Genomic DNA, 16630 nt, shown 5'->3' on the forward strand with positions numbered 1-16630 from the left:
AGGCAGTGCCCTAGCACATAGGGACAAAGGAGGAAATTTATCAAAACCTGTCCAGAGGAAAAGTTGCTGAGTTGCCCATAGCAACCAATTAGATCTCTTCTTTCATTTTTCAGAGACCTTTCCAAAAATGAAAGACGCAATCTCATTGGTTGCTATGGGCAACTCAGCTACTTTTCCTTTGGACAGGTTTTGATAAATCTCCCCCAAAGAGATTTGGGGAAATGTCTTCTAGCCTGATAAAGCAAAAATTGAATTGTTATGCCATAACGAACAAGTTATATACAACAGGTGAAATATGTATTGAACACGTCACCATTTTTCACAGTAAATATATTTCCTTTTGGCATGAAATTTTTACCAGATTTTGGTAACAACCCAAGTAATCCATACATACAAAGAAACCAAAATAAATAACATCAGCAATGAAGTTCTGTGTAATAAGGTGAAATGACACAGGGCAAAGGTATCGAATGCATGAAGAAAGGGAGGGGTTCAAAAAGGCATGGAAAGCCAAGACAACATCTGAAATCTATCAGTAATTAAAAAGTAAACCAGTCCATTGTCAGTGAAAAGACAATCATTTTCACCATAAATTTGCCATGGCCAGTTGCTCCTCATGAGATTTCTGACAGAGGAGTGAAAAGAATAATCAGATGAGCTTGTGGGGAGCTTCAAAAGGACCAGGAATTAGCAGGTACTGTTGTCTCAAGCAAGCAGTATTTAATGAGAAAAATGGTGACGTCTTCAATTACCCGCTGTATGGAGGAAAAAGGGGAGGCTTGCAAGTCAAAGAACACTATCGTGTGAATATGGTGTCATTATTTTGATGTACACGTATTTTGATGTTTTGATGTAGGAGGGACTGGTGCACTTTTCAAAATAGATAGCATTATGAGGAAGAGAAATTATGGGACATATTCACACATCTAAAGACATAAGCCAGGAAGTTAAAGCTTCGGTCCAAATGTGTCTTCCAAAGACACCTAGCTACTTTCAATTGTGGCAAAAGGGCTTATGGAAAACAAAGTAACCATCACAAAGCCCAGACCTCACTTCAATAGAGAATGTATGCACAGAAATGAAAAAGTATGTGTGAGCAAGGAGGTCTACATACCTCAGTTCAGTGGAGCCATTGGCCACCGCCTGTGGTTGTGGTTTCACCTGTATGCAATGATAGCAGTATAGTACATAATTCCTTCTAATCCCTCCCCTTCAAGCTGAGACCAAGACAACAAGACCGAAGTAAGCCACAAGTGAGCAAGGAAAAGTAATATCTTTTCAGTTCCTTGGATGACCGCTTCACAGAGGAGCTACCAAATACACTGCACAAAAAAAATAAAGGGAACACTAAGATGACACATCCTAAATCTGAATTAATGAACTAATCGTATGAAATACTTTCGTCTTTACATAGTTGTATGTACTAACAACAAAATGACACAAAAATGATTAATGCAAATCAAATTTATCAACCCATGGAGGTCTGGATATGGATTCACACTCAAAATCAGGCTGATCCAAATGTATGTAATGTCCTTAAAACAAGTCAAAATGAGGCTCAGTAGTGTGTGTGGCCTCCACGTGCCTGTATGACCTCCCTACATCACCTGGGCATGCTCCTGATGAGGTGGCGGATGTCTCCTGAGGGATGTCCTCCCAGACCTGGACTAAAGCATCTGCCAACTCCTGGACAGTCTGTGGTGCAACGTGGCGTTGGTGGATGGAGCGAGACATGATGTGCCAGATGTGCTCAATTGGATTCAGGTCTGGGAAACAGGCGGGCCAGTCCATAGCATCAATGCCTTCCTCTTGCAGAAACTGCTGACACACTCCATCACATGAGGTCTAGCATTGTCTTGCATTAGGAGGAACCCAGGGTCAACCACATCAGCATATGGTCTCACAAGGGGTCTAAGGATCTTGTCTCGGTACCTAATGGCAGTCAGACTACCTCTGGCAAGCACATGGAGGGCTGTGAACCCCCCAAAGAAATGCCACACCACACCATTACTGACCCACCGCCAAACTGGTCATGCTGGAGGATGTTGCAGGCAGCAGAATTCTCCATGGCATCTCCAGACTCTGTCACATCTGTCACATATGCTCAGGGTGAACTTGCTTTCATCTGTGAAGAGCACAGGGCGCCAGTGATGAATTTGCCAATCTTGGTGTTCTCTGGCAAATGCCAAACTTCCTGCACGGTGTATGGCTGTAAGAACAACCCCCACTTGTGGACGTCGGGCCCTCATACCACCCTCATGGAGTCAGTTTTTGACCATTTGAATGGACACATGCACATTTGTGGCCTGCTGGAGGTCATTTTGCAGGGCTCTGGCAGTGCTCCTCCTGCTCATCTTTGCACAAAGGCGGTGGCAGCAGTTCTGCTGCTGGGTTGTTGCCCTTCTACGGCCTTCTCCATGTCTCCTGATGTACTGGCCTGTCTACTGGTAGCGCCTAAATACTCTGGACACTACACTGACAGACACAGCAAACCTTCTTGCCACAGCTCGCATTGATGTGCCATCCTGAATGAGCTACACTACCTGAGCCACTTGTGTGGGTTGTAGACTCCGTCTCATGCTACCACTAGAGTTAAAGCACCGCCAGCAAAAGTGACCAAAACATCAGCCAGGAAGCAAAGAAACTGAGAAGTGATCTGTGGTCACCACCTGCAGAACCACTCCTTTATTGTGGGTGTTGTTACGCCTAGCGCTCCGGGTCCCCGCTCCTCCCCGGAGCGCTCACGGCGTCTTTCTCCCTGCAGCTCCCCGGTCAGTCCCGCTGACCGGGAGCGCTGCACTGTCATGGCCGTCGGGGATGCGATTCGCACAGCGGGACGCGCCCGCTCGCGAATCGCATCCCAGGTCACTTACCCGTCCCGGTCCCCTGCTGTCATGTGCTGGCGCGCGCGGCTCCGCTCTCTAGGGCGCGCGCGCGCCAGCTCTCTGAGACTTAAAGGGCCAGTGCACCAATGATTGGTGCCTGGCCCAATTAGCTTAATTGGCTTCCACCTGCTCCCTGGCTATATCTGACCTCCTCCCATGCACTCCCTTGCCGGATCTTGTTGCCTTGTGCCAGTGAAAGCGTTTAGTGTGTCCAAAGCCTGTGTACCTGAACTTCTGCTATCCATCCTGACTACGAACCTTGCCGCCTGCCCCCGACCTTCTGCTACGTCTGACCTTGCCTCTGCCTAGTCCTTCTGTCCCACGCCTTCTCAGCAGTCAGTGAGGTTGAGCCGTTGCTAGTGGATACGACCTGGTTGCTACTGCCGCAGCAAGACCATCCCGCTTTGCGGCGGGCTCTGGTGAAAACCAGTAGCCTCTTAGAACCGGTCCACTAGCACGGTCTACGCCAATCCCTCGCTGACACAGCGGATCCACTACCCGTAAGCCGAATCGTGACAGTAGATCCGGCCATGGATCCCGCTGAGGTGCCGCTGCCAAGTCTCGCTGATCTTCCCACGGTGGTCGCTCAGCAATCGCAGCAGATTGCCCAACAAGGACAGCAGCTGTCGCAGTTGACCGCCATGTTACAGCAACTTCTGCCTCTGCTACAGCAGCAACCATCTCCTCCGCCAGCTCCTGCACCTCCTCCGCAGCGAGTGGCCGCTCCTAACCTCCGCTTGTCCCTGCCGGACAAATTTGATGGGGACTCTAAACTCTGCCGTGGATTTTTGTCTCAGTGTTCCCTGCATATGGAGATGTTGTCGGACTTGTTTCCTACAGAACGGTCTAAGGTGGCGTTCGTAGTAAGCCTTCTTTCAGGAAAGGCCTTGTCTTGGGCCACACCGCTCTGGGACCGCAATGATCCTGCCACAGTCCAGTCCTTCTTCGCTGAAGTCCGAAGTGTCTTCGAGGAACCTGCCCGAGCCTCTTCTGCTGAGACTGCCTTGCTGAACCTGGTCCAGGGTAATTCTTCCGTTGGCGAGTACGCCATACAATTCCGTACTCTTGCTTCTGAACTATCCTGGAATAATGAGGCTCTCTGCGCGACCTTTAAAAAAGGCCTATCCAGTCGCATCAAGGATGTGCTGGCCGCACGAGAGATTCCTGCCAACCTCCAAGAACTCATCCATTTGGCTACCCGCATTGACATGCGTTTTTCTGAGCGACACCAAGAGCTCCGCCAGGAAAAAGACTTAGATCTCTGGGCACCTCTCCCACAGCATCCTTTGCAGTCTTCGCCTGGGCCTCCCGCCGAGGAGGCCATGCAAGTGGATCGGTCTCGCCTGACCCAGGAAGAGAGGAATCGCCGTAGAGAAGAAAATCTCTGTCTGTACTGTGCCAGTACTGAGCATTTCTTGGTGGATTGCCCTATCCGTCCTCCACGCCTGGGAAACGCACGCACGCACCCAGCTCACGTGGGTGTTGCATCTTTTGGTTCTAAGTCTTCTTCTCCACGTCTCACGGTGCCCGTGCGGATTTCTCCTACAGCCAACTCCTCCCTCTCAGCCGTGGCCTGCTTGGACTCTGGTGCCTCCGGGAATTTTATTTTGGAGTCCTTTGTTAATAAATTCAGCATCCCGGTGACCCGTCTCGTCAAGCCGCTCTACATTTCCGCGGTCAACGGAGCCAGATTGGACTGCACCGTGCGTTACCGCACAGAACCCCTCCTCATGTCTATTGGACCCCACCTCGAGAGGATTGAGCTATTCGTTCTCCCCGGCTGTACCTCTGAGGTCCTCCTCGGTCTGCCATGGCTCCGGCTTCATTCGCCCACCCTTGATTGGACCACCGGGGAGATCAAGTACTGGGACTCTGCCTGCCACAGGAAGTGCCTCTCCCCCCCTCCCAGTCCCGTCTGGCAAGCCTCTGTGCCTCCTCATGGCTCCCGTCCTTGTGTCTCCCTGCCCCGTGCCAAGCTTCACCCTCTGCCCCCCCTCCCCATTCCTACTCCTGCTGTACTGCCTGCCATTGAGGAAACCATCCATTCTTTCCCGGTGTCCTCATCCCAGGGGAGGCAGTCACCGGACAAAAAAAAGGGGAGACCTAAGGGGGGGGGTACTGTTACGCCTAGCGCTCCGGGTCCCCGCTCCTCCCCGGAGCGCTCACGGCGTCTTTCTCCCTGCAGCTCCCCGGTCAGTCCCGCTGACCGGGAGCGCTGCACTGTCATGGCCGTCGGGGATGCGATTCGCACAGCGGGACGCGCCCGCTCGCGAATCGCATCCCAGGTCACTTACCCGTCCCGGTCCCCTGCTGTCATGTGCTGGCGCGCGCGGCTCCGCTCTCTAGGGCGCGCGCGCGCCAGCTCTCTGAGACTTAAAGGGCCAGTGCACCAATGATTGGTGCCTGGCCCAATTAGCTTAATTGGCTTCCACCTGCTCCCTGGCTATATCTGACCTCCTCCCATGCACTCCCTTGCCGGATCTTGTTGCCTTGTGCCAGTGAAAGCGTTTAGTGTGTCCAGAGCCTGTGTACCTGAACTTCTGCTATCCATCCTGACTACGAACCTTGCCGCCTGCCCCCGACCTTCTGCTACGTCTGACCTTGCCTCTGCCTAGTCCTTCTGTCCCACGCCTTCTCAGCAGTCAGTGAGGTTGAGCCGTTGCTAGTGGATACGACCTGGTTGCTACTGCCGCAGCAAGACCATCCCGCTTTGCGGCGGGCTCTGGTGAAAACCAGTAGCCTCTTAGAACCGGTCCACTAGCACGGTCTACGCCAATCCCTCGCTGACACAGCGGATCCACTACCCGTAAGCCGAATCGTGACAGGTGTCTTGCTAATTGCCTATAATTTCCACCTGTTGTCTGTTCCATTTGCACAACAGCATGTGAAATTGATTGTCAATCAGTGTTGCTTCCTCAGTGGACAGTGTGATTTCACTGATGTGTAATTGACCTGGAGTTACATTGTGTTGTTTAAGTGTTCCCTTTATTTTTTTAGAGCAGTGTACATATGTAAACTTCTGAGCCACTGGAAGTGATGAAGTAAACAAAAAGTGAAATAAGTAATTATCTCTAGCATTATTCTGATAATTCACATTATTTATATATCTATATATATATATATATATATATATATATATATATATATATATATTCACATTATTTATATATTGTGACAGTGTGGCAAGGAAAGGGTTCCCTAGCTAACCCTAAAGAAACCTCCACATGTGTCTTAATTAATGAGGTAGCAGAAAGAGGAAGTGTGTTTAAAAGGAAGTCAGACAGAGTAGTCTGGGCTCTCCCCAGAAGACAGCAAGGTGGCTGTATGGGGAAGGCAGTGGCCCCAACGGTGAAGTGTGGATGAGACACACAGCAAAAGGTTGCAAACACTGTGTGTGTGAACAGTGAGTAGAAGGTTGCAGGAAGCATAAGTTTAACTGGCTGGGAAAAGCCCACCAGTTGGTAGTCAGGGCACACTGGTTTGTTTAGTTAGTGACTAGACGGTCTAGGGTTTTGTTTGTTCCTGTCTTATGTTTTTATCCTGCAACCTGTCTAATAAATCTGGCGAGGGGCCGGACTTGCATAAAGTACTGTTGTTTGCCTGCTGATTGAAGTGGAACTATCCCCAGGAAGAAATCTTTACATATATTTATGATCCTGAGTAAGGGAATTTGTAAGAGGAATTGTCAGGAATTGTGAAAAAATTAGAAAAATTGAGTTTCACTAAATTTGGCAAAGGTTTATGAAACTTATGACTTTATCTGTACATAGTTATGGTAATCGCTGTCCCCAGAATTAGAAGGTTAATTCCAGTTTGAGGAATAAGGGTCTATGCACACTATGAAAGTTGTGCCCAGAGAAACTTAAGGTGGACATTCCGAGAGAGGCTGGCAAGGGGACGACGCTAGGACCACTTGGACATTGCCAGTCCCCATAGCTGGCAATGCATTTTTCTCAGTATTTTGCCGAAAGAATGAACATGTTCATTCTTTTGGTGGATGAATTTCATATAAAATTCCATAGGGTGTACTGTGCAGCAGAATCCCATTGACAAGGGGCAATAGGCCCTTATAGGTCTTTATTAAATACTAAATTTGCATTTAATTCTTCAAATATCTGATGTCAATGTAAACTTAATATCTCCCATTTCTCCATCTGCAATTATCTAGATGAGTGTTTTCTGACTAGGGTGCTTTCAGCTCTTGCAAAAATGCAACTCCCAGCATACACCCTGTTTGGGAAACACTGCTCTAGTACAGGACACGCCAGCATATGCATAGATTCATATTGTCATCTTCTAGATGGCTCTACACATTGCACATATGTCAGTAATTATTACTACTTTCTTGGCCGATCGTGTCTGTTTGTGCCATTTGGGAAAGTGGAATTACCGGTACCTGCTGCCTGACACCCCTGATGCCAGCTTAACTCCCATGTTTAAATCCATCATGCCTGATCCTCCAGTTTGCCTTCTCTGCCATTGAAGGAGAGTTGGGGGCTCTCATACACTTAAGGTTGTCAGTTGACCACACACATGTTTCATCTAATATGTTTAGACTCAAATATTGAACAGTTATGCTCTGTACTATAGAATCACACACCCTCTATGTACAGTCTATGACATCTCAGTCACCATAACAAGCAACATATGTAAGACTTTTGTCTATTACAGGATAACCTTAAGGCCGGTTTCACACGGCAGAATTTCTGCACTGAATTCTGCATGAAAATTCTGCAAGAATTTATAGCCAATAGACTTCAATGGGATTCTGCTGTCCCATTCACACAGCAGAATTTCTGCTGTAGGAATTTCATTGAAGTGAATTGGCTATAAATTCATGTAAAATTTTCATGCAGAATTCAATGCAGAAATTCTGCCGTGTGAACCCGGCCTTACCCTCGTATCCTGTATATAAACTAAATGTATCTATATAGAATATTTGTGTGACAACTACTCAATCTATAATTAGCTAATATTTAGTTTTAGGATCAGAGCCCTATACTTGCCCTCAGAACACCAGTATGGAACAGCTGAATATATACTCTCTCTATTGCATATAGCCTATGACTATTTTCTATTAGTTTTAGTAAATGCCAGCTTCATATAGTCACTTTCTCTGTGTGTTGTAAATAGGTCAGGTCCATTTGGACTGTATTACATACATTTCTGTTGTGGAATCACTGAAATTACATCTATGTGAAAATCTCTGGGGCTACTGCACCTTTTGAATAAACCTATAAGTATAGCTCTACTATATCCATTGCATACGATCTTACCTTTAAAGTTGTATCTATACTATAGGACTCCTTAGTCTTCTTGTATATGTTGGCAGTCTTCCTACAACTGTACTATTTCAGTTTATTATCATTATCCTCCTCACCAGTCCTTCTCGATAACCCGCTCCGTGCCAGTTAATGGACTGTGCCCCATCTGTCTTTCTTACAATGTGTGGAGCTTTGGGGAATTTGCTAATGTTGTGTGGCCAGAATCTCTCATGGTCAATATGGGAGCTTCTCCTATCTTGTTTAACGCTCTGACTAATACAATAAGTTTCACAGCTTTGTTTGTGAATGTATTTCTTTTTTTTTTTTCTCTCTTTTTACTCCCTCTCTCCCTCTCTCACCCTCCTCCTCCTCTTCGTCTCACCTATCTCGCCTTCCTCCCCCTCCCAGCCGCCCTCTCTCCCCTGTGCTCCCCCTATGTAGGAGTTTTAGCTCTATTGAAGGGATTGCATGGGGGAATCCCTGCACGTTGCACGCCACGATTCTGCATGATGCATGCTCCAGGTTGGCCTGTGTACTCGCCTGCCTATCTTGGCTTTGGTTTGTGCTAGCTGTTTATTGTTTTTAGAAAACTACACTACCAGAGTGTCCGGTGAGAGAGATGGGCAATGAGCTCTATTTTCCTTGGTTCACTCTGATGGTGGAGTATTGTATTATCTGGTGTTGTCTGTAGGCCAGGACTCTGAGGCTCAGGGAAAAATTATCATAGAAACCAGACTATGGGTGACATGAGTTACCCAACAGCTAGACCGTATGTGTTTTTTCCCCATCTATTGGATATATTTACCCTGTATCTAATGTTTACCCTGGCTACCACAGCAGCTTCAGGTATAAATGGAGCAAAAATAGAAACTGTAATATGTTCTCAAATAGTAAAAGGTAGACATGGGATAGACTGCAAGGTTGGTCAATTGGGCAGTGCCTGGCAGCCGATGGAACACAGAAGTTCAAAAGATTGGACTCCAACATCTGAACTTTTCCTTGGGACGATGTCCCTAGCCCCAGACTGGGTCAGTCTCATTCCATCTGTTTTATCCATAGCATATATATATATATATATATATAGGATTTGTAGAAGTTTGTTATTAGTGTTTGAGCCTCTGAGTCCTGGATATAGGTAGACAAAATAATACAGGATAAATGAGATCAGCAAGTTCACACTGTTTTCTGGGTCCTTGCAGCGGTTGCTTCGGATGGACCTTCCTGTGGCCGATGATAATACTGTTCATTTCAACTCAACTCTCATGGCCCTTATACGAACTGCGCTGGATATCAAAATTGCAAAAGGTAAGATCACGACCTGCAGCTCATGTCACATAACATGTGACATACATGTATATAACATACATGTATATTGTTTAAGAACCTGGACACAGCTCAACCTATAGAAATTCTATCAATAACTCCTCTCCTAATAGATAACTCCCACACTCTAATAGGTTGCTCTAAACTATCACATCTGAATACAACAAGCAAGTAGCTTTACTGGCACCTTATAAGTATCTAATGTAATAGAATCCTGGCACATGAAAATCAATGACTGTATTTTATTTAACCATATTTACCATATTTCCTAATGTTTACTATATTTTTCAGGTGGTGCTGACAAACAGCAAATGGACAATGAACTCAGAAAGGAGATGATGGCCATTTGGCCCAATTTGTCACAGAAAACACTTGACCTGTTGGTGACACCACATAAGTGTAAGATCCACCACATTTAATTAAGTAGTAAAGGTTATAGACTGCTCCATTATGGAGAGGGAACCTAGTTTATGTTGGTTTCTTACCCCTCTCTTGCTCTCCAGAAGCACTTAGTTCTGGCATACAGTGGATTGGGGACACTAGGTAAGGGAATGAAGAAAGAAAGAGGGAAAAAGCACAATCTTTCCTTTTCCATCATAGAGGGAGTGTAGTGAAAGGAGCAGGAGCCTGAGGGGCCCAAAAAGGTCTCTCCTTCCTACAGGAGAACAGTGTTACAAATGAAGCATTATAGCTGTGGGCCTTGTTCAAGTTTTGCAATGGGGCCCTGTATCTTCATGTTATGCTGTGACAAGCAGCCAGCACTAGGAACATTCAAAGCCCCACCTAACACTGCATGTGCCCTATCTCCTAGATTCTCAGCCTGTGTTACATGTATCCTAAGGAGTACAACACCACATCATTATATTGTTTGTGACAGTATCTGACTAATACATAGATGTCCTCATCACATGATGTATAATATAATTGCATTCCTTTGGTTTAACACACTATCAATTCAGCATGGCGTCAGTTTTTTTTTCTTTTTTTCAGCTACAGACCTCACTGTGGGTAAGATTTATGCTGCAATGATGATTATGGAGTATTATAGACAAAGCAAAGCAAAACGCCTACAGGCCCTGCAAGAGGAACAGGTAACGTTGGCATACAGTGATAGATTTCTATTTAGAAAAGTTTCTTATGGAAGACTGTATAATGATTATCCCCATTCCACCAGCCTTGATTGATAGAGCTCTCCTATATCCAAACATGGAGATCTGTCAGTCAAGACTGGTGGCGTTAGAAGAAGCTGCCAGGGACTGCCACGATAACCTTAAGTTCAGGCAGCATGAAAGTGATGACAGGTTCTCTTTAAACCCTTGGAAACCTATGACAGTTTTAATCCATAGAGATAAGTGTATGAAGCAGGCTCCTGACTCGAGTCCAATCCATCCTAGCAACCGCCAGGATTTCAGGAGCTGGGGGCCGCTGCCAAAAGCCGACATGCAGCGGTTGCCACGGCTGGCTACTAACACTTTAAATGCGGATGTCAAAGTTGACAACAGGATTTAAATGCATGTAAAAGTAATCCATCTTGGCTCTGGCGCAATTGTGGCCAGGAGATCCGTTGTCCAATATGCTGGATCACTTACCTGTGCCTCAGTGGTTGCCCATCTGCACTCTCAATACAGCGCAGATTTGATGGATCAATGCAGTAAATAGATTCTGCATTGATCTGTATAAGCCATCTAATGATGGCTCATACAAGTTACCTATGGAGAACAATAAAGTGTAAAAAAAATATATATTTAACTACATAATATAATATATAAATGAATCCCTTTCCCCCAAAAACATTCTGAAGTTTTAAAGTATGACATTACCAAAACCGCATGGTAAATGACGTAAACATATAAAAATACCAAGTGCCAGCATTGCATTTTTTCACATTCAAGATAAAATGTAATAAAAGGTTATAAAAAAGTCAGCTCAATACCAAAATGCTACTGATAAAAACTACAGATCATGCCGTAAAAAGTATCCCTCAAACAGCTTGGTATACCGAAAAATTAAAACTGTTGGGGTCAAAATAGGGCACTTAAAGAAAGTAGTAAAACACGATGAAAACTATATAAATTGGGTATTGTTGTAATCGTACCGGCCTTAAGAATCAAGATAACATGTCAGTTTGGCCACACAGTGAACAGTGAAAAAAAGAAGCAGACCCCCCCCCCCCCCCCCCCCCCAATTTGTATAATTGCAATTTATAGCTTCACACTACTCTACACTGCCTTTAATATAACCCAACTATCGCTTTTCTAGAACCGAACACCTCTAATGTTCCAAAGGATGGAGCCTCCATCACCAACACAGGATGGTCCAATGGGACTCAATACTCTTATGTCCTCTCAGAATGAGCCAGGGGGAGAAATGTAAGTTTTACAGATCATTCACTATGGATTCTTGACTTTATACAAGGAATGTACATTGAAAATGTAAGACTATGTTTACACACAGTATTTTGTCCCTTAGTATCTTTTACCAAAAACTGGAATGGAACCAACAAAAAAGACTAAAATAGAAAGATATGTACCGTTTTCTGTATTTTGGACCCAATCCTGATATTGATAACAATGCTGATTAAAATTAAGATGGACGGAATACTGTGGGGGGAGTGAAGTGAATTTTTGCACAGTTCAGCTTTAGTTTTCACCATCTTTAATTTGGCTTAGTTTTTGGTGCATTTATTTGTGCTATTCTTGCATTTGAGACACATCCGCTCTGAAATGCATTGCCATCTATGGAGATTTTTTGAGAGGTCATAGCGTCAGCTTGTTCTGCCGGCGCCCGCTACAGACAGGTGGAGATTTCGTAGTATGAAAGAACCCTTATATTTGCTCCCCTTGTGTGTACATATAGCTTTTGAATAGCAGGAGTTTTCACTTTGAGCCATGGTGGTATTTTAGGAGTATACCAGAGGGTGGCATGAAGGAAAGTCAGTCATGGATGACGCAAAGAGCACAGCAAATGTTTCAGAAGACGGGAACCTGGAGTCCAGAGAGGGCAAGAGTTCAGGAGAACACCAACAGCTGGCCGGACTCACAGGTCAGTAAAACGTAATTCATTACCTGTTCTTCGCACTTCTTTATGGTGAAATACTATATCATACTACTTTGCCCACCTTTCCTTTTAGTTAGTGGAAATGACAGAGATGAATCGTGATGGTTACTCTGACAGTGAGCAGTACCTTGTAATGGAAGGACATGGAAGGGCAGCATCAATGCCAAGGCTACCTGCAGACAACCAGGTGAGTACCCTGCCTATGCTAATAAATGAGGGGTTCATCATCAAACAATCCCTTATCTCAAAAACCTTAGTAAGTGATACAAATAGAGCACACAAAAAAGGGAGACTTGCTCATCAGTCCATCACATGACTAGGCCAGCCTCTTTTCTGTGACAGCAAGCAGAGGTCTTGAAATCTGAATTTTATGTCCACCCTGGTTCTATTAATTATACGGATTGTGCAATGGAGCACAAACGTGGATGTGAAGGTAGCCTAAATGATATTGAAAACTTTCAAATTAGTTACAGACACCTTATTTACATAACACTCCTAAAAGACATATTAGGGTGGGTTCACACTGCTTTTTTTTTTTAGTTAGTTTTTTTGCTATATGCAAAAATGTAGTCAACTAAACTGTTGTATATGGCAAACAAAATATACATTACAATATGGTTTTCTTTTTAAAATGTACAGTAAATCGATGGAAAAAGGATTCTGTTGTATGGCATACAGCAGCATCTGTTTATAGCATCTGTCATATACGTTTTTCCTTATTTTCCACTATATAAGAGGCATACATTAAATAGAAACGCAGTGTGAGTCTACCATAAATATAACTATTATAATTGTTTGTCTTATTATAAGTTCTCATAACCATAACTACACACAAATGTCACTGAACTAGACTGAGCTAGCCATTAGGATAAATTCACACTCAGCAGGTTGGTTGCAGAAATGACTGCAACTATGCAATATATCTAAATGGGGCTTGCAGAAATCAATGCACTTTTTGTAGAAGCAACCCCATTCAGCTGAACGAAATCAGGTTTCAGACGCAAACATTTCTGCAATAAATCTGTTGGGTATAAATATGTCTTTAGGTAGAAATGCCTTGGTGAAGCCACTATGACATGTATACATATCTATGCACATAATTCAGGGATGGAGCAATTACTGGAGATGTTAGAAGCCAGTGAGACCACTCTATCAGCCAAACTATATGACTTGTCACAACTAATGGAGAGCTTTTAGCAATTGGCATAAATAGCCAGGGTGCTTATCATATGACTGGCCATCCATGCCATATGTAGATGGGTTGGGTCCACTCTTGATAGCAGCTCTGTTCTCTGGCTAATAGAGAAAGCTTCTTTATGCCCTAACATTGAAAGGGGGTATATGATATGATAACCCTAGTAATGAGGAGCCTTGGTCTTAATGCTGTAGAGAAGTGTTTCCCAACCAATGTGCCTCCAGCTGTTGCAAAACGACAACTCCTGCTGTAGAAAGTAAACAACTGTTTGTCATATGCACTGTTTTTTTACCATGCTCCCACATTATTATGATACATCATTTATCTTTTAGCAGTGTTTGTATTGCATGATATGGTTGTAACTAACATATGTAGCAGGACTGGATAAGTTGTTTAAATCACTCAGAATAGAGTACAGGATTTCCCTGCCTTAGTGATATCACAGTGAGGTCTAACAAATGACAAACCCAGTTCTGCTACATTGACTAACTGCTGCATCTCTACACTCTGGTTATTTGGGGCATATGCTTCACTCCTGCATGGACTGCATTAAACATAAGTGACATCCGAGCCATCCATAAACATTAAATATAAAACGCCTGTCTATTACACCACAGCCTTGCACAGCATAACTAAATTAATAGCCACTCTAGACACCATTCCTATTGTACAAAAGAGGTTCTAGGAGATGACACTAAACTATATCTCTTACCTAGCACAGACTCTATTCTCTAAAACCCGTGCTGGTTGAGGGGCACTGTTATGTTGAGCTGTAGAGCTAAAGTTTCGCTGATTTTGGGGAAACTGAATATTAAGGGCTCGTTCACAAAGGACGATCCACCGACGATGGACCCCCTACAGTATGTCTCAGATGTGCCTGCTCGGAGCGGCAATCCGCTAGTATGAGCAGACACACTGATGCGATGTGCAAGTCGCCGCGCGCATGCGCGGTGTACTCGCACACATCGGGGCCGCTCCCCCTGCACCCTGAGCTAGGCCAAGAGCAGCCGCAATGTGTGTGAGTATACTGCTCATGTGCGTGGCCACTCGCATATCGCAGTGTGTCTACTCATAGAGGTGGATTGCCGCTCCGAGCAGGCACATCTGAGACACACTGTAGGTATCCATCGTTGGCGGATCTGCAGCGTAAAATACGCTGTCGATCCGCTCGTGTGAATGAGCCCTAAAGGGGTATTGAAGCCAAAATTAACTTATACCCTTTCCATAGGATAGGGGATAAGAAGCTGATGGCAGGGGATCCAACCGCTGGGGCCCCCCTGCGATCTCCGGAATGTGACCCCGTCTCACTCAGTGAGAAGCGTGTGTCATCAACCACTTGACAGCACATGCTCCATTAATTTCTATGGGAGCTCCAAGGATGCCCGATTGCAGGGTCGAATCTCTTCGGAGCTCCCATAGATATCAATGGAGCATGTGCTGTCTACCGCACGTGCTCTTCGATCGGAGCTAGGTCCCATTCTGGGGATTGCAGGAGTTCCCCGCGATCAGCTACTTATCCCCTATCCTATGGATTTTTTTAACTATAAAAAAGTGTGAATGTAAAAGGGTTGTCAGTGTTTTTGTTAGATAGGCATCACTACGATAAGCTTATTAACCCATTAACGATCATGAACGTGTATACTTGTTCAATGGCCGTTAACGGGGTATGACGCGGGCTCCTTACTCAAGCCCGCGTCATACTGGCCGGTCCTCAGCTGATTCCTGTAGCTGGGGGCTGGCATTAATAGCCGACATGTGGCGATGGCCGCGGCCGGCTATTAACCCTTTAGCGGCTATTAACCCGCTGTCAAAGCTGTCATGTGACAGCGTCTAAAGATGCCTGTATACCATCCAGTGGGGTGGATCACCCCCCTGCAGCGCGATCGGTGGGGGGCGATCCACTGTGGAGGTAGCCCGAGGGCATACCTTTCCTTCCATGGCGGCTCCTGCGCTCTGAATGATAAAGCCTGGCAGAACCAGGCTTTATCAATCGAGCGCAGAACACACAGATCAATGCGGTTTTATGACACCACATTGATCTGTATGAGGAATCAAATGATTCCTCCTAAAAGTCCCCTAAGGGGACTAAGAGTGTAAAATAAGAAAGTTGAAAAAAAGTTTAAAAACACACACATTAACCCCTTCCTTATTAAAAGTTTAAATCACCCCCCTTTTACCAAATTCCATATAAAAAATGTATAAACATAATTAAAATAAACATATGTGGTATCGCCGCGTGAGAAAATGTCCGAACTATAAAAATATATCGTATATGGCGGTCAATGGCGTACGCACAAAAAAGTCCAAAATAGCATATTTTTGGTCACTTTTTAAATCATAAAAAAAGGAATAAAAAGCGATCAAAAAGTCAGATCAAAACAAAAATGGTACTGATTAAAACTTAAGATCAAGATGCAAAAAATTAGCCCTCATACCACCCTGTACGCAGAAAAATTAAAAGTTATAGGGGTCAGAATAGGAAAATTTTAAATGTATTAATTTTCGTGCATGCAGTCATGATTTTTTCCAAAAGTACGACAAAATCAAACCTATATAAGTAGGGTATCATTTTAATCGTATGGACCAACAGAATAAAGATAAACTGTCATTTTTACCAAAAAATTTACTGCGTAGAAACGGAAGCCTCCAAAATTTACAAAATGGTGTTTTTCTTCAATTTTGTCGCACAATGTTTTTTTTTTCTGTTTTGCCGTAGATTTTTGGGTAAAATGACTGATGTCCTTACAAAGTAGAATTGGTAGCACAAAAAATAAGCCCTCATAAGGAGTTTGTAGGTACAAAATTGAAAGGGTTATGATTTTTAAAAGGTAAGGAGGAAAAACGAAAGTGCAAAAACAGAAAAACGCTTGGTCCTTAAGGGGTTAAAGACTAACCTTCTGTTGGTC

General features: G+C 44.5%; 2 protein-coding genes across 15 annotated transcripts in view; one reads left to right on the top strand and one right to left on the bottom strand.

The window, feature by feature from the left end:
- Nucleotides 1-16630, bottom strand: part of LOC130367694 (surfeit locus protein 4-like) — a 644664-nt gene that overhangs the window by 384824 nt on the left and 243210 nt on the right. The window lies entirely within an intron of this gene.
- CACNA1A (calcium voltage-gated channel subunit alpha1 A) overlaps nucleotides 1-16630 on the top strand; it is a 358458-nt gene that overhangs the window by 269105 nt on the left and 72723 nt on the right. For 7 of the 8 annotated variants that reach the window (XM_056570294.1, XM_056570295.1, XM_056570298.1 and 4 more), the window contains 6 exons: nucleotides 9349-9454; nucleotides 9764-9871; nucleotides 10463-10563; nucleotides 11732-11841; nucleotides 12376-12514; nucleotides 12603-12716. In XM_056570294.1, the coding sequence (XP_056426269.1) occupies nucleotides 9349-9454; nucleotides 9764-9871; nucleotides 10463-10563; nucleotides 11732-11841; nucleotides 12376-12514; nucleotides 12603-12716 (678 nt within the window). The remainder of the gene's footprint in view (nucleotides 1-9348; nucleotides 9455-9763; nucleotides 9872-10462; nucleotides 10564-11731; nucleotides 11842-12375; nucleotides 12515-12602; nucleotides 12717-16630) is intronic. The other variant, XM_056570297.1, reaches the window with a different exon arrangement.

Source organism: Hyla sarda, chromosome 4 (genome assembly GCF_029499605.1).
Source record: "Hyla sarda isolate aHylSar1 chromosome 4, aHylSar1.hap1, whole genome shotgun sequence".
Lineage (NCBI taxonomy): Eukaryota > Metazoa > Chordata > Amphibia > Anura > Hylidae > Hyla > Hyla sarda.